The sequence below is a fragment of the Hordeum vulgare genome, chromosome 5H (genome assembly GCF_904849725.1).
Source record: "Hordeum vulgare subsp. vulgare chromosome 5H, MorexV3_pseudomolecules_assembly, whole genome shotgun sequence".
NCBI lineage: Eukaryota > Viridiplantae > Streptophyta > Magnoliopsida > Poales > Poaceae > Hordeum > Hordeum vulgare.
Window position 1 is genome coordinate 495836641 of NC_058522.1, and position 19445 is coordinate 495856085.

The 19445-nt window shown below is 40.0% G+C and overlaps 1 protein-coding gene across 1 annotated transcript; it reads right to left on the reverse strand.

Annotated features, from left to right (window-relative positions):
• Positions 1-14005: 14005 nt before the first annotated feature.
• Positions 14006-14869, reverse strand: LOC123398231 (dehydration-responsive element-binding protein 1H-like). Its single transcript, XM_045092726.1, has one exon. It carries the CDS (start codon positions 14831-14833, stop codon positions 14072-14074), a length of 762 nt encoding a protein of 253 aa, XP_044948661.1. The 5' UTR covers positions 14834-14869; the 3' UTR covers positions 14006-14071.
• Between the last annotated feature and the right edge of the window lie 4576 nt (positions 14870-19445).

The following is a 19445-nucleotide window of genomic DNA, read 5'->3' on the forward strand; positions in this document are numbered from 1 at the left end:
AGGTGGGAAGGAAGGGGGACTCCCTCCCACCAAACCTAGTCCAACTCGGTTTGGGGGGGAGAGTCCTCCCCTTTGGACTCGGCCGACCCCCTTGGGGCTCCTTGAGCCCCAAGGCAAGGCCCCCTCCCTCCCACCTATATATACGGAGGTTTTAGGGCTGATTTGAGACGATTTTTCCACGGCAGCCCGACCACATACCTCCACGGTTTTTCCTCTAGATCGCGTTTCTGCGGAGCTCGGGCGGAGCCCTGCTGAGACAAGGTCATCACCAACCTCCGGAGCGCCGTCACGCTGCCGGAGAACTCTTCTACCTCTCCGTCTCTCTTGCTGGATCAAGAAGGCCGAGATCATCGTCGAGCTGTACGTGTGCTGAACGCGGAGGTGCCGTCCGTTCGGCACTAGATCGTGGGACTGATCGCGGGATTGTTCGCGGGGCGGATTGAGGGACGTGAGGACGTTCCACTACATCAACCGCGTTCTCTAACGCTTCTGATGTACGGTCTACAAGGGTACGTAGATCACTCATCCCCTCTCGTAGATGGACATCACCATGATAGGTCTTCGTGCGCGTAGGAAATTTTTTGTTTCCCATGCGACGTTCCCCAGCAGCGGGAACATCTCCTAGCAAAGGACCACATATGAGGATTTCATGAGGAAATGGAGGGATTTTTGCTTGAGCAGGTCATAGCTCCCGACGAAGAATACCACTACACCTAATGACTGCATGTTATGATCTACAAGTCGTAGGAGAAATTGTATATATCAAATTGTATATAGTAAACTATATATATATATATATATGTGTGTGTGTACAAAAAATTCTATGATATATGATTGGTCCTACGAGAAATTCTATGATATATGCATAACGTGTACAATATGTAGTAGTATGTTTGAAATGAAAAACACAAAATGAAAAGAAAAAATAAACAATAAACCCCCAAACCCAAAAACCCCAAAGCCTTTAGTCCCAGTTCATGTTACCAACCGGGACTAAAGGTCCCCTCCCCTCGGCGCGCTCTGCTAGCCAGGTGGAAGGGCATTGGTCCCGAGTCGTGACCAACCGAGACTAAAAGGGGGGAGCCTTTAGTCCCAAGTTATTAGTCCCGGTTGGTGATCCGGGACTAAAAGCCCTTACCAACCGGGAGTAGAGTCATGTTTTCTACTAGTGAAAGAAGTAAAATTACCATCAATATCAAAGAATTCTCTAAGCTTGATCCCCAATGTCCATCATCTGCCCCTGGCACCACCACAACAACATAAAAAAATGACAATTATCTCCTCACACGAGCTCGGTGTGGTTTTATGGACCTCCAAGGTTACTCACCAAGGGTGAAACAATTGTCGTTGAACGAATCAAACTGTTGCAACACCCCCAACATGTCATCGAACTCATGATTTGGCATCCAGTATGACTAAGACGTAGGAGAAGGAAAGCACACCTGCCATCCACGAACAATAAACCCAACACATGATCCACCATCTTTCAGATGCCGTCGATGTAGACCACAATTTGTATCCGCTCATGTACTCCCTTCCAAGCTCTACGCTAGCATTGGAGAAAACATGGTTGCAACGACGGAGCCCGAGGACATAAGTCCACCACACGGATGCCACCGCCGCCATGCCTACTTGAACATAATGGTTTTAAAATCCATCTCCAACCATAGGGTCGATCGCCTCATCGGTAAAAATGTTCATCGTATATGTAAGAAAATGTTTACCGTATAGTAATGAAATGTTCAACATATCTTAAAATGTTCATTGTGTAAATGAAGATTGTTCAACGTATATCACATAAATGTTCAGTGTGAACCCGTTATCAAATTATAACCCGTGCCTATTTCTAGGAAACCTTAGCCATCTTTGAACAACGAGCTAGTCCAATAGAGGATTACTAGGGACACTTTGTTGTCTATGTATCCACACATGTATTTGAGTTTCCAATCTATACAATTATAACATGGATAATAAACAATTATCATGAACAATGAAATATAATAATAACAACTTTATTATTGCCTCTAGGGCATATTTTGAACAGTCTCCCACTTGCACTAGAGTCAATAATCTAGTATTGTAATGAATCTAACACCCATAGAATTCTGGTGTTGATCATGTTTTGCTCGTGGAAGAGGTATAGTCAACAGATTTGTAACATCCAGATCCGTATGTACTTTGCAAATGTTTATGTCCTCCTCCTTGATATAATTGCGGATGGAATTGAAACGTCACTTTATGTGTCTGGTCCTTTTGTGAAACCTTGGTTCCTTGGCTAGAGCACTGGCACCAGTGTTGTCACAAAACAAGGTCATTGGATCCAGTGCACTGGGCACAACTCCAAGATCCGTCATCAACTGCTTCATCCAGACACCTTCCTTCGCTGCTTTTGAAGGAGCTATGTACTCCGTTTCACACGTAGAATCATCTACCATGCTTTGCTTGGAATTGCACCAGCTTACCACTCCACCATTCAGAATAAATACGTATCCGGATTGAGGTTTAGAGTCATCCGGATCAGTGTCAAAGTTTGCATCGACGTAACCCTTTACGACGATCTCTTGATCACCTCCATAAACAAGAAACATCTCCTTAGTCCTTTTCAGTTACTTAAGGATATTCTTGACCATTGTTCAGTGCTCCATTCCTGGATCAGTTTGAACCTTCCAGCCATACTTATGGCAAGTCTGACATATGGTCTTGTGCATAGCATCGCATACATGATAGAGCCTAGGGCTGAAGCATAGGGGATGGCACTCATCTTCTCTCTATCCTCTGTAGTCGTTGGGCGTTGAGTCATACTCAACTTCACACCTTGTAGGACAGGCAAGAACCCCTTCTTGGACTGATACATTTTGAACTTCTTCAAAACCTTATCAAGGTATGTGCTTTGTGAAAGTCCTATTAAGCGTCTCGGTCTATCTCTATAGATCTTGATGCCTAATATGTAAGCAGCTTCTTCGAGGTCTTTCATTAAATATTTCTATTGAAATATATCTTCACGCTTTCCAAAAGTTATATATTGTTCCTAATCAGCAATATGTCATCCACATATAATATTAGAAACACTATAGAGCTCCTGCTCATTTTCTTGTAAATACAAGCTTCTCCTTAAACTTTTATAAACCCAAACGCTTTGATCGCGTCATCAAAGCAAAGGTTCCAACTCCGAGATGCATGTCCAGTCCATAAATGGATTGCTGGAGCTTGCAGACTTTGTCATCATTCTCTCGGTCGGCAAAACCTTCATCATATACATCTGTTCCTTAAGGAAACCATTAAGGAACACTATTTTGACATCCATCTGCCAGATTTCATAATCAAAAAATGCAGCTAGTGCCAACATGATTCTGACGGACTTAAGCAACGCTACGGGTGAGAAAGTCTCATAGTAGTCAACCCCTTGAACTTTTGAAAACCCCTTTGCAACAAGTCGAGCTTTATAGATGGTGACATAATCGTCCGCGTTCGTCTTCCTCTTAAAGATCAATTTGTTCTGAATAGCCTTTCGACCATCAGGTAATACTTCCAAAGTCCACACTTTGTCTTCATACATGGATCCATCTCGTATTTCATGGCCTCTAACCATTTGTCGGAATCTAGGCCCACCATCGCTTCTCCATATCTCGTAGGTTCATCGTTGTCCAACAACATGACCTCAAAGACATGATTACCATACCACTCAGGAGCAGTACGTGTCCTTGACCTACGAGGTTTGATAGTAAGTTGATCTGAACTCTGAAGCTTCATGGTCACCATCATTAGCTTCCTCTTCAACTGATTTAGGCGCCATATGAACATCTTCTTGTGTCGTGCTACTCTCCGGTTGAAGTTACAGTTCAATAACCTCATCAAGTTTTATCTTCCTCCCACTCAAATCTTTTGAGAGAAACTCTTTCTTGAGAAAGGACCCGTTATTAGCAACAAACACTTTGCCTTCAGATTTGAGATAGAAGGTATACCCAACTATTTCCTTTGGGTATCCTATGAATACACATTTACCTGCTTTGGGTTCGAACTTGTCACGCTGAAGCCTTTTGACAGAAGCGTCGCAACCCCAAACTTTAAGAAACGATAGCTTAGGCTTCTTGCCTAACTATAACTCATACGGTGTCTTCTCAACGGATTTAGATGGAGCCCTATTTAAATTGAATGTAGCTACCTCTAATGCATAGCCCCAAAACAATAGTGGCAAATTGGTAAGAGACATCATAAAATGCACCATATCCAATAAGGTGCAATTATGACGTTCGGACACACCATTACACTGTGGTGTTCCAGGTGGCTTGAGCCGTGAAACAATTTCACACTATCTTAAGTGCATGCCAAACTCATAAGTCAGATATTCTCCCCCTCGATTAGATCATATGAACTTATTCTTCTTGTTACGATGATTCTCAACTTCACCCTGAAATTGCTTGAACTTTTCAAACATGTCGAACTTATGCTTCATCAAGTAAATATACCCATATCTACTCAAATCATCAATCAAGGTGAGAAAGTAACGATATCCACCACGCGCATAAAAACTCACTGGACCGCACACATCAGTATGTATGATCTACAACAAGTCACATGCTCGTTCTAATGTACTGGAAAACGGGTTTTTTGTCATCTTGCCCATGATGCATGGTTCACATGTGTCAAGTGATTCATAATCAAGTGACTTCCATCAGCATATAACTTCTTCATGTGTTTTCATCAATATGACCTAAGTGGCAGTGCCACAAGAAAGTGGTACTATCATTATTAACTCTACAACGTTTGGCATTAATGTTATAAATATGTGTATCATCACTATCGAGATTCAACAAGAATAAACCATTCACATTGGTTGCATGACCATAGAAGATATTTCTCATATAAATAGAACAACCATTATTCTCTTATTTAAATGAGTAACCGTCTTGCATTAAACAAGATCCAGATATAGTGTTGATGCTCAATGCGGGCACCAAATAACAATTATTTAGGTTCATAACTAATCCCGATGGTAATCGAACAGCAAGCGTGCCCACGGCGATCACATCAACCTTGGAACCATTTCCAACACGCATCTTCACTTCGTCCTTTGCCACCTCCGTTTATTCCATAGTTCCTGTTTCGAGTTACAAATATGGGCAACCGAACCGGTATCAAATACTCAGGCACTACTACGAGAGCTAGTAAGGTACACACCAATAACATGTATATCAAATATACCTTTGTTGACGTTGCCAGTCTTCTTCTCGGCTAGATACTTGGGACAATTTTGCTTCTGGTTGCCAGCTCCTTGGAATAGAAACACTCCGTCTTAGGCTTGGGTCCAGCCTTGTGTTTCTTCACGGGAGCGGCAACTGCTTTGTCGTTCTTCTTGAAGTTACCCTTCTTTCCCTTGCCCTTCTTGAACTAGTGGTTTTATTCACCATCAACACTTGATGCTCCTTCCTGATTTCTACTTCCATGACTTTCACCATCGCGAATAGATCGGATATGGACAGGTTCATCCCTTGCATATTATAGTTCATCACAAAGCTCTTGTAGCTAGGTGGCAGTGACTGAAGAACTCTGTAAGTGGCCATCTTAGGCGGAAGCTCAACTCCCAGCTAAGTCGAACGGTTGTAGTACCCAGACATTCTGAGTATGTGCTCACTGAGAGAACTGTTCTCTTCCGTCTTACATGCAAAGAATTTATCGGCCATCTTGCAGGCAAAGAATTTATCAAAGGTCTCATACCTATCGATATGGGCATTTGCTTGAAAAAACAAAGTTCAACTCCTGGAACATCTCATATGCTCCATGACATTCAAAATGCCTTTGAAGTCCCGATTCTAAGCCATACAACATTGCACACTGAACTATCGAGTAGTCATCAACACACACCTATCAGACGTTCACAACATCCACACACAAAACTGGAGGGGGTGGTGCACCAAGTGATGCATCAAGGACATAAACCTTTTGCGAAGCCGTGAGGATAAACCTCAGATTACGGACCCAGTCCGCAAAGTTACTTCTATCATCTTTCAGCTTAGATTTCTCTAGGAACACATTAAAATTCAGGGAAGCTAGTGCACAAGCCATTGATGTACAATGTAATTTGCAAAGGCAACTTAGACTATTGTTCATGATAATGAGTTCAATTAATCATATTACTTAAGAACTCCCACACAAATCAACATCCCTCATGTTGTCCGAGAGTAACATGATCCAAATCCACCAACCCAAGTCCGATCATCACGTGAGATGAGATGGTTTCAATGGTGAACATCTCCATGTTGATCATATCTACTATATGACTCATGTTCGACCTTTTGGTCTCCTGTGTTCTAAGGACATGTCCGTACATGCTAGGCTCGTCAAGTTTAACCCATGTGTTATGGAGGTGCAAAATTAGCTTACACCCGTTGTGTGCAAATGCAGAGTCTATCACACTCGATCAATACATGGTGCTTAGAAACGATGAACCTTCGCAATTGTGCACACTTGGGGAGAATACAATTTTATCTTGACATTTTAGTGAGGATCATTTTATAATGCTACCGTCATCCTAAGCAAAATAAGATGCATTGAAGGATTAACATCACATGCAAATCATAAAAGTGACATGATATGGCCATCATCATCTTGTGCTTTTGATCTCCATCTCCAAAGTACCGACATGTTCTCCATTGTCACCGGGACGTCACCATGATCTACATCATCGTTTCGCCATTGGGGTTGTTGCGCGAACTATGCTTCTACAACTATTGTTAACTCATAGTGATAAAGTAAAACAAAAAAAGGAACAAATTAAGTAAAGACAACCCTATGGATCATGTTGGTCGTCGTACTCATCGACATGCAAGTCGTGATAATCTATACAAAACATGATCATCTCATGCATCACATATATCACATCACATCACAGCAAGCCCTGCAAAAAACAAGTTAGACGTTCTCTACTTTGTTGTTGCAAGTTTACGTGGCTACTATGGGCAACTAGCAAGAACCGTTCTTACCTACGCAAAGCCACAATGGTGATATTCAAGTTGTTATTTCACCTTCCACAAGGATCGCTTCTGTTGAATCCGATTCAACCAAAGTGGGAGAGACAGACACCCGCCAGCCATCTTTATGCAACTAGTTACATGTGAATCGATGGAACAGGTCTCTTGTACGTCGACGAGTAAGGTTAGTCCGGGCCGCTTCGTCCCACAATACCATCGAACAAAAATTAAGACTAAAGAAGTAAGCAATCTGAAGATCAACACTCGCAAACACTTTGTGTTCTACTCGTGCATATTATCTATGCATAGAATTGGCTCTCATACCTCTGTTGGGTTATGTCGCATGGGAAACAACAATTTATGGAGATCAACAACTATGGGAAGGGGAGTGCATCTACATACCCTTGTAGATCGCTAAGAGGAAGCATTAAGAAACGCGGTGGATGCAGTCGAACGTCTTCACGATCCATCCCGCAATCCAATCATGAACGTCCCGATCTAGTGCCAAACGGACAACAACTCCGCGTTCAGCACACATACAGCTCGATGACGCCTTCACCTCAACACGACGACGTGGTGGCGGTGGTGGTGGGGCTGTCCTGGCAGGGCTTCGCCAAGCGCTGCCGCGACAGAAGCGAGGGAGAAGAACTACGAGAGAGAGAGAGAGGAGGGTGCCGACGTGGCTTTTCAGGTGGTGCCGTCCTCCTTCTCCTCTAGTATATATAGAGGGAAGGGATGAGGGGTGGCTCCCTAGGGTTTCCCCTAGGGTGGGGCGATGGCCACCAAGGTGGCTTGTCCCCTAAGCCAGGGGGCGTCGGCCTACTCTGGGCCAGCCCACCTCCTTGGCCTCATGGGCCTCAGGTGGGAGGGGCGACCAGCTCATCAGGGCTGGTGCGCCACCTCTCACAGCCCATGGGGCCCTCTGAGGCAGGTGGACCCTCCCGGTGGACCCCCAAAACTCTTGCGGAACCTCCGTCACAAAACTGGTAACCTTCTGAAACTCTTTCGGAAGTCAAATACCAACTTTCCATATATCAATCTTTACCTCCGGACCATTCCAAAGCTCATTGTCATGTCCGGGATCTCATTTGGGACTCCGAGCAACCTTCGGTCACCAACAAAATAACTCAACTGTACTATATCGTCACCGAACGTGAAGTGTGCATACCCTACGGGTTAGAGAACTATGCAGACATGACCGAGACACCTCTATAGTCTATAACCAATAGCGGGACCTCGATGCCCATTTTGATCCTACATACTTTACGAAGATCTATATCGTACTAACCACGATGTCAAGGATTCACCTAATTTCGTATGCACTTCCCTTTGTCCATTGATATGTTACTTGCTCGAGATTCGATCATCGGTATCTCCATACCTAGTTCAATCTCGTTACCAACAAGTCTCTTTACTCGTTTTGTAATACAAGATTCTGTGACTAACTCCTTAGTCACATGGCTTGCAAGCTTCTTGTGACTACCTCTCCGTCACACAGAGTGACAGATCCCAGTCTTGTTCCATGACAACTCAACACACACCCTCACAGATACCTATAGAGCATCTTTACAATCACCGAGTTATGTTGTGATGTTTGATACACACAAGGCATTCCTCCGGTGTCATCGAGTTGCATGATCTCATGGTCATAGAAACAAATATATTGACATGCAGAAAGCAATAGCAGTAAACTTAATACGATCAAACGCTATGCTTAAGGTTTGGGTTTTGTCCATCACACCATTCTCATAATGATGTTATTCCGTTATCAAATGAAAAATTCATGTCTATGGCTAGGAAACCTTAGCCATCTTTGATCAACGAGCTAGTAGAGTAGAGGCTTACTAGGGACATTTTGTTGTTTATGTATCCACACAAATATTTGAGTTTCCGATCAAGATAATTATAGCATGGATAATAAACAATTATCATGAACAAGGAGATATAATAATAACCACTTTATTATTGCCTCTAGGACATATTTTTAATATAATTAAAAATGTTCAGCGTTTATGACTGTTCATTGTGTACATGAAAATTGTTCAATGTATGACACAAAAATGTTCAATGTGTATTTCAAAATGTTAGCGTTTATCATAAAGATGTTCAACTTGTATTTAAAAATGTTCAATGTTTATCATAAAAATGTTCGATTTCTATTTTTAGAATATTCAGCGTACATAGAAAATGTTCAATGTATTTCCAAATATGTTCAGTGCGTATAAACGTTGCTCATGTTATTCAATTTCTGTTCCCCTTAAAGGCTTTGTTTGAACTTTTAAATTTACACATATTTTCGAACAGTATTTACATGTTTTAAAGAAATTTTGTTCAGAGTTTTTTCAAGAATAGTTTTTGTTTTTGAAAAAAATGTTTTGACAAATTTTGTTCAAATTTTAAATGTTCAGCAGCTGGTACTTAAAGGGTTAGCGCTTCTCTAAACAGCAGCCGAACCTGTCCTATTAGCTAGCAAGTGTGTTATATATGCAAAGGTCCGGAGTTCGGCAAACCCTATGCCGGTTAAAGGAAAAATGTGCTAACCGACCAGCAGCATTCCGCAATGGCCGGCCCATCTGAAAATTCTTTATGGACTTTTTAAGCCCGTGAACTGTTTTAGCCCGTAAACCTTTTTTGAAATCGGTGAACTTTTTTTTTCAAAATCGGTGAACTTTTCTGAAAATTAATGAACATAATTTAAAATTCTTGAACTATTTTACAAAATCAGTGAACTATTTTTAAAAATTGATGAACTTTTTTCCAGAATCGATGATATTTTTTCCGAATTCTGTGAACTTCTTGAAAATTCATGAACATAATTTCAAAACTCTGTGTACTTGTTTCCATAATCATTGATTTTTTTCGCAAATCTGAACTTTTTGAAAATTCTGTGAACTTAAAAATAATAATTAACCAACGAATTAAATATGGGCCGGCCCGCGAAGAAGGCCGCTGCAGGCGCCCGTTTGCCTAATGGCGACTTAAGCGCCACATAGGAGGTCCCCTGGAGTTCGACTACTTGCTCAACTTTTTGGTTGTTCCTTGAACGCTGCCAATGGGCGGACCGTTTTCTCGCGGTTTCAGCGAATGCTCTACTATTGGACGCCTGCGGAAAACCGGGACCTCTTATTGGACACAGAACAGGAAAGCCACTGGGCCGCAACGCTAGCCAGGCGACTGGGCTGGGCCAGGTAACCTGCTCTTTTTTTCCCTGTTTATTTTTTTATTTTCCTTTTTCATTTTTTATCTTATTATTTATTTCCTTTTGTGTTTATATTTCTCTTTTTCCTAAAAGTTTTTATGTTTTGATTTTTTTCGGGTTTCGAAAACTTAATCAGCTGTTGTATTTACAAACAAAAATAATAAATTGAATTTTGATAAATTTACAAAGAATTTGCAAAAACACAACAAATTTGAAAAGAGAAGCATTTTAAATCACAGAACATTTTTAAAAAAGAAAATTTCTAAATATTTGTAAACAAGTTTTTTAAGTGGAAACATTTTTTCGACTTATGTAGTTGAAACATGAAAAATTTCCTAACGTTCGTACATTTTATCAAAAGGTAAACATATATTTAGAAAATGAAGAACATTTTATAAAATTCCTGAATTTTTGTAAATCATGAAACATTTTAGAATTGGTGTACAAAATTTGAATAACTTTTCAATTGGTGAACTCAATTTTAGAGAATAGAAACATTTTATATAAAATAAGAACATTTCTTATAAAAGTGTAAAATAAAAAAACATTTTTTAAAAAATCGGAACAATTTATGAAAAAATAATATTTATTGAAATGTCTGAACACTTTTTGAATCGGAAACACTTTTTCAACTTATGTACACTTCTTAAAACACGGAATTTTTTTGAACTGACGTACACTTTTTGAAAAGGCAAACATTTTTTAGAAAAAGAACAACAATTTTTAAAGTTCCCAAACATTTTCAAATCATGAACATTTTTAGAGTTGATGAGAAAATTGAACAACTTTTCAATTTGTGAACAAATTTTAAAAGAGAGACATTTTTCGTATAACAGTATCATTTTTTATAAAAATGGGAAAACAAGAAAACATTTTCTGAAAACTGTGATAAATTTATCAAAAAAGGAACATTTTTTAAAATTTGTAAACAATTTATGGAGCCGAACATTTTTTAAACTTATGTACACTTTTTGAATAAATAAAATTTGTTGAACTTACGTACATTTTCTGAAAAGGTAAATATATTTTAGAAAATGAACAACATTTTTAGAAAACGAAAAAAACCCGGAAAAAACGATTGAGAAAAAAGGACGAAATAAAGCAAAAAAAGTAAACTGCCTGCAGAGGGAGATGAGCCGGCCCAGTTCATCTCGCCCCTGTGCGTTTGCCGACCGTCAAATACAGTTTTCCCGGAAATCCCGCGCCGCACAGGGAAATCGGCGGGCGTACGGGGGTGGGAGCTCTTTTTTTCTGTTTCCATTCGTTTTTTCTTTTATTTTGAATATTAAATTTTGTTCTCTATTTTTCATTCATTTTTACGTATTTTTCCATTTAATATTAGTCATTTTCCGTTTTTATATTTCTTTTCAATTTTTTGTTTTCTTCTTTATTCATTTCAGATTTTTTTATGTTTAAAACTGTTCACAATATTCCGAATTTGTTTGCATCTAAAAAATTGTTTAGTATTTAAAAAATGTTCATAGTTTCATAAAATGTTGCGGTTTTCAGGAAAGTTGTATATGTTTTCAAAAATTGTTCACGTTTTCAAAGTTGGTTGAGATTTGCACGTTATCTGGCATTAAAATTGTTCTTAAATTTGAAATTCATGCTTACAAAAATTTGTGGACATTATCTGAATTCCATAAGGTTATTCGATATATGATGGCACATTTTAGGAATTATAAAATATTTTAGAAAAATATGAACACAATTTCTAAATTTATGAACATTTTCAAATGACTGAAACGGAAATTATATTTGGAAAATATCTTAACCAGTAGAAATAACAATAACTATGGCTGAGCCGATTAGAAAGAAAATCACCATGTGGTACACCTACATGGGCACGGGGCATGAGTGATAATTTCCTACGATGTAATCATTATTTCAAATCAATAAAGTTCAAGTTAAAGAAAAACTTACGCTCGCGCTTGAGCACGATGAGCGGTGCTCGATTCTGGGCGTGGACTAGGAGGTCCTAGGTAGAGGCATGCATGCTCCACGTAGCATGGAAAGTGTAGGTGTAGAACTAGAGTGAATAGAGTTTGTGTGGAATGCACATTATAGATTATGGGTATGCCTATATACAATGGGAGTATATATGAACCATCGCCCAGATCAGCCACTTCTCCTCTTCATCTTCTCATTTGTTTCGGGGCCATGGGGAGAGGGGAATGTATTCTTTTGTATGGTTGTTACAACACCAGCGACGGTGGGGTTGTCTGAGATATAATTCCTTTGACTTCAATCTCATTTCATTGATGCTTCGTCCAATATTGACCCTCTTTAGATCCATGGGTTAGAGTTAGAGTTGGTTAGATTGGACCGAACTAACTCCAAAACATCCAAACAGTTGGTTGAGAGTTAGAGTTGCATTGGAGCTTCGCCGGTGCTGCACTGGAGCTTCACGTGCAGCGTCGGTGCTTTGTTGCAGCTTCGTCTCGCTGCTGAGGTTGTTATGAAGCTTTTGCCGACACTTAATGTTGTCATGGACAACACCTACAGCTACGGATGCAAGGTCAGATCGGACGTCCCCTAGATCTAACGGTTGGCTAGGCGCCGCGTGATCCGTAGTAGCTGCCATTTGGTTAACCACGTTACAGATTGTATCCGATGGTCTATTAAAGAAAAATCTTGTGCCACAATTCCGATGGTCAACCGCATAACTATGGAGTACAAAAAATGTTGGATTATAATTACTACGACGCCGTGTTTTTAAATTACACGAGATTTGATATAGTGTTTGACTGTACAGTATGGAGAAGAAGACATTCCAAATGGCATGGTTCAATAGATATTTTCTATAAAAAAAGTAGCGCAAAAGACTACAAAAGGAAATGCAACCATGCTGAGACTACTAAATCAATTAAAATTAAATGTAAAAGAAACCACAAACTAAGTGAGTTCGGTTGAAACATTCTTCGCACCCTGGTAATTTGGTGAATGGCTGTGCTTCCAGAAGATTTATGAATTATTGTGCACAAGTACTGGTCAGTGCTTAACCCTAAAAAATGTACTAGTCAGTACTACATGTCGAAATACCTGCTTCCTCTGTTCGGGTTTGAGGCTCATTTACTTTTTCTTAAGGCAAACTTATTTAACTTTTGTCAAGTTTAATGACAAAAAATATTAACAACTATAACTTCATTTAGATAAAATATAAAACTACACTTCATGTTGGATCTAGTGATATCGATTTACTATTATATATGAATGACATTTTCTCATAAATTTGATCTTTTTTTAATCCTTTGGCAACTTTGCAAAGCCGTCCGTGGCGGGGACATGATTTGTGGCACGCAAGTCTTAGGTCACCGAGCCCCTCGCCCCTGCTTTTATTTTTGGCTTCTGAATCAAACTTCTATATTTTTTCAAGCGAACTGTTCAAATTAAGTTATGTTTTCATATTCGTGTTTGTCGTAACGGGGGCTTTCAAATAAAAGCCATTTTAAATATGTTTCAACGTATTTAAGAAATAAACATTAAGTTACAACTCTTAAAACTTAATACGAGTGACCTATGAAATCACGATTTTTATGCCTATAACTGAAAAAAAAATCATTTCAAGTTTTGAACGTTTAGGATTTGACCATGGCAAATCAAACATTTTCGATGGCAATTTATGTGTCGTGAAGAGAACAATTTTATTTGACAAGAATGGCAACTCCATGCTCAGTGTATTTTTTTTTGTTAGAAAATTATCGTGCGTATATACTAAATATGTCATCCTCACGTCACTAAAATCGAGAACAAAGGCGTTTGATTTGTCATGGTCAAATCCTGAACGTTCAGGATTCATCATTTTCATGAAACTATAATCCTCTTAAATGTGCCAAGATTTTATTATATTGGAGGCGGCTTCCTATTGTTCAACGGAATGACAACTCAGAAGATTGTGCCAAGATTATCGACGTTGATGGCTCCACAACTCTGCATCAGTTCCGCCATCGCCGCAGTCTCCGCAGGTGGCCGGCGGTGGCGGCGGCTCCAGGAGTAGTCCGTTCGCGAGGTCCGTGTAGTAGGAGTACCTGTCCAAGTCCATTTCCCCGTTCGTGTGGAGGTCAAACATGTCGCTGCTCACTGTGGCCAGTACTGCCGAGACCTCAAACGTTCCATCAGCAGGAGGATGGGACGTGGCCGCCGACGAGCCTGCATTGTGCGAGGACGACGACGTCGGCGCTGAAGGGTTAGATGTTACCTCGTTGACGGAGGCTTCGGCGGCGCCGTCCTTGGCCTGCTTACGCTGGAAGTCCACAACGGCCGCGAGCGCCGCGCGCCGAACGTCGGGGGGTTCGGACGGCACGTCGAGCAGCCATGCGGAGTCCGCGAAGTTGAGGCGCGGGGCGGCGGAGGCGGAGCAGCCGCGCAGCGCGAGCATGGCGGCGTCGTGCGCGCGCGCGGCTGCCTCGGCGGTGACGTGCGTCCCGAGCCAGAGTTTCTCGCGGCTGTTTCCGGGCACGCGCACCTCGCACACCCACCGCCCCCCGCGGTGCCGCACGCCGCGGTACACCGGGTGTCGCGTCTGGTTGACCTTCTTGCGCCCCGACGGCCGCTTCGCCGGTGCCGCCGTCCCGTGCTGCTCCCGTGAGGAGGAGGACGACGAGGAGGGGGAGACGCAGGGGGGAGGGGGAGCTGCTCCACAGGTTGCCCCCAGTGTCCATGTCATGGCCTCCGATCGCTCGAATCGTATGATGGTAGCTAAGCTCTGAGCTTGGGTGAGTGTGTTAGAGCAGCGTCGTGTACGGAGCGCGCTTATTTATAGGTATGTGTTGACGCGGAGACGACACGGCTGTGGATGCCGGCCAGCCGGCCACGTAGTAACCGTCGCCTGCATGCGAAGCTAACAAGTTGCTACTATGTGGCGATGCATATGCTATGGATTGAAGCGAGTGTTGCTTTTTTATATTCTACATGGATCCTTACAAGTAACTCTTATGAGGTTGACCCGCGGTGAATTGCCGCGTTAAGCAAACACCGCTTGCACCAAAAACAAAATTAGCTAGTTAACATGTGTTTGGATGGTTAGAGGAATAATGATATCTTAGTCCATCAGGATTACAAGATTTAAGTTCTGGTGCTTGCATTATTTTTAATTTATTTTAAAATTTTCGACGATGCGTTTTTTAGGAAAGAAATATTTTCGTTTGACGGCGAGACAGCTATGATGACTTCATAAATATCAAGATGATATGTCGATTCAGCCTCTCAGAGATGCTAGAATATTCATGTGGCCATTCATAAAAATGAATATATATACGCATGTATAAGCGTTTGTGTTTGTATTGTGTTAAAATAACACAAACAAAATTAGACCAAGGCATCTTCCTACCTTTTCTCTAGAAGTACTACTAGGCAGCCAGCTTCCATGTTGAGTTGTAGTTATGAATAGAGCTCCACCGCGTATCAGCCCACTGTATGCATACAAGACAATATTCCCGCATCCCTAATTTTGTGTCGTGATATATGCACATGGAATATTTTTTTTGAAACCATGCATGAGAGTTGCAACTGAATTCATTAAGAGTATTTAAAGATTTAATAAAATATTTAAAATACCTACGTAATTATTAACATTGTATACAAATAATCCACATTACGAGTATAATATGTATGATTCAATAAAAATATATCCACATTTTTTAATCCAAATTACTAAATTCATGGAAAATTTAAAGGGTCAAAAATATATTTAAAATTATGTATAATTACCAAATAAAATTTGTGGTTAATAAAAATAATATCAATATTTATTGACAACCTAATTAAAATGTGGTTTTTAAAAAATACTAAAAAGGATCTAAAATCAATAAAACAATGTTCACTATGTACAAAATAATGGGATTAATTTACAAAATAATAATTATATAAATTATAAGCAATTACAAGCATGTGAAGTTCGGGAAACTAGAATTGACAATAATAAATCACTAAGGAAATTATAAACAAATGCACTAATAATTTTTTAGAGAATTAGTATGGGAGACAAACCATAGCATCATATGCATAGTAGCATGTTGCCAAATTTTCTTGCAACATTACTCCTTATTGAACCATATGTCAATTTCAGAACCTGAGGCAAGCACCAATCTTGAAGCGTCAAGTTAGAGTACCTTTTAGTTAGCACACAACTTCATACATTACGCATGTTCTTTGTTTATGCTTTCTTAAAAGCATCTTTACAAAACTCTACCACTTGCCGTATATATTCACCACATTAAATAAAAGAAGTTTTAGAATTATCAATTATGGTGGGTGATGGAACTCGGGATGTTACACGGCGTTAGAGTTCCATTGCATCGGGCTTAATAACTAAAATCACTATATATTCCAACAAGGAATTGACAACGTTGACCATGGAGCATTGTATGGGACGGGCAAGTAAATAGCGTCTTTTTAATGCCGTTGTGCCCTCGCAAAAGTTATATTTATGGGGCGTGAATCCACGAGTCAGACCAGGGAGTTGTATCTATCCTATCGGCTATGGGTGTCGTAAGTAACCTATCACCACACGGTCGTTAAACCTTTATCGCTAGGCGGCATAAACCCAACCAGTAGTAGATTTTGGGCAACTCAGGGAATACCTACCGAGCGAGGGGCAGGGGTATTGACACACGCACAAGGGTGAAAAGCTTGGACCTTTGACCTGGCCACACATCTTGGATGTGCAAGGTTACGGTTACCGACCTGGCAGAATGGCTAAGTTAATAGTTCAGGCGTAAAGTAGCGCACCTCTATCTATACCTACTAATAAAGCACCTATTGTTTCTGCGGTACGTCATTAAATTTACCCTTAAAGTTCGCCAAAATTACCCATCAATGCCACCCGTAAGTGACAAAAATGATTCGTTTTTGAACTTCGATTCGGCTCTTTTTTTCTGATTCTAAAGGATGCGGTTCCAATACTTTCTCACACGCACAAAGTTAGCCCAATTGATTGGGTGCGCCTTATTCCACCTAGGAGACCCAAGTTCGATCCCCACTGCAGCCTACAATCCTTTTTGTTCTTCTATTTTGCATTTTTTCTACTTTTTTTTCTCTTTTGCCTTTATTGAAAACTTTGCACACATGTTAATCATGGATTAAAGAAACAACCTTTTTTGTTCTTCTATTTCGCATTTCTTCTACTTTTTTTCCTCTTTTCCCTTTATTGAAAACTTTGCACACATGTTAATCATGGATTAAAGAAATGTCAAAATTTGTAGATATAAAAGTTCTCATATATACAAAAAAATGTACAGTGCGTATGGACAATTTGTAGATATAAAAGTTCTCATATATACAAAAAAAAAATGTACAGTGTGTATGGACAATAAATAATATATTTTCCTTTTATTTTAAAAACTATTGATCGTGTATGTAGAAAACTTTAAATGTGCATACGAAAATATTTCCTGTGTATAAGAAAACATATACAAAAATATATAATGTGTATGGAACAAAGTAGATATAAAAAATAGAAATTTTCGAAAATGTTAATCGTGTATTTAAATAATGTAAAACATGTATATAAAAATGTTCATGATGCATGCAAAATATGTAAAATGTGTATTAAAAAAATTAGACATCAAAACTCAATAATGTTTCGGATGTCACACGCAAAAAAATGTTTCTAATGTATAAAAAATATACAATGAAGTTTATACAAGCTTTATGTAAACAAATGGCTTAGCTGTGATCTTTCATATATATAAACTGTTTTGCTAATTATTTTTTTAAGAATATTGATATTGATACGCAACCTGGAACATTTGGTAGGCATGTACTTACAAATTGGTTGTTTTCGATGAAGTTATCTAATATGTTTGCAACCAAATTAAGACTTCACTTAGATTACAAATGCAAACACATATATCAGCAAGATAAAAATAATGTTCTTATTCATATGCTATCATTAATTAGCAAAACATACTTTGCCATTTTCATCATAATTCAAATAATGTTCATGCATCTCATGTGATTACCACAATTGAAGATTATGATATATTTTTTTCTTCCGTTGCAACGCACGGGCCTTTTTGCTAGTAGAGTATAATGAATTCTGGCTTGTCACTTCCTGATCTGGGAAATATATGCGAACGCGGGGAAAGGAGTCTCTGAGATTCTATTAACCTGTGAAGTTTGATGATCGCATGTTTTACTAAAACTTGACTTCTACAAGATATTTTCGAAACAAATTGTTCATGCCTATTTGGAATCAGTAGTAGATATAGTGCAAATCCACCTCAAAATATTTATGGACTTGCTGAGTACCCCATGTACTCATCCATTTGTGGTCGTAAACCTCACTAATAATATTTGGAGGACATGCAAGAAGACCCCAACGCTTCCAGAGAGTACTTCTACAAGGAACCCAACCTTTATGGAGACGTTAAAGGAGTTGACATGTCATTGCATACGGAGCCGACGACAGAGGAGGAGACCCAGAGCAACAAGATTAGAGTAGGAGTAGTGAGAGTGGAAAGACCGATCATGTGGATTGCGACCTAGACTCAATAAGTGATCGCAAAATCAATAGTGGTACCATGCATTTTCGGTGCTAGTAATTTGCACCATTTGACATTCTGAATTTGGTTTGAATACTTTTGTAATATAATGGTGGTTTGCACACACTATATTTCTGTTGTACCCTCTGAAGAATATAAGGTTCATGAGACGGTGTCTTATGGCGTTCGCATACTACACCATACAGTGCTATGTTGGGTCACCGCAAAATATGGGCGAGAAGAACCGAGATGAAGGAGGGATACAATGGCGGTAGATAACTGTTGCATATCAGGATGCCTAGTAGAAGTATAATGAGGTCGTGAGCGAGTGACAACTTGGACTACCAGAGAAAGCTGAAACACCATATCGGTGGTTGAACGATCGTATCTCCCCAAGGCACACCGTAATGGTCGTGGCGAGACCACAAACCAATGTGCTGTCGGCTAGGGGAAGCACATAACGATCGTATCTGACCAAATACGCCGCGAACCGCCAATGATGAGGGAAAGGATGTGTGTATCTTGAAAGGATGAGGGGTGGCCTAGATTTCTTGGCACTTGCGGGCGGGGGGGCACATGGATGTCTGAGACAATGAAGTGGCTCCCAAGGTATGGAAAACAAAAAAAAATATCTAAAGAAGTTTAACTCATAGAAATCAAAATATTCGAAGAGAATATAACAAGTTTAGGTCTGAAATCATGGCACTCGGGCCCTAGTTATAAGCATTAAGGAGAGCAAAGTCATAGCAACATCAATCTCAGAACATAATGTATACTAGGGATCATGTCATATCA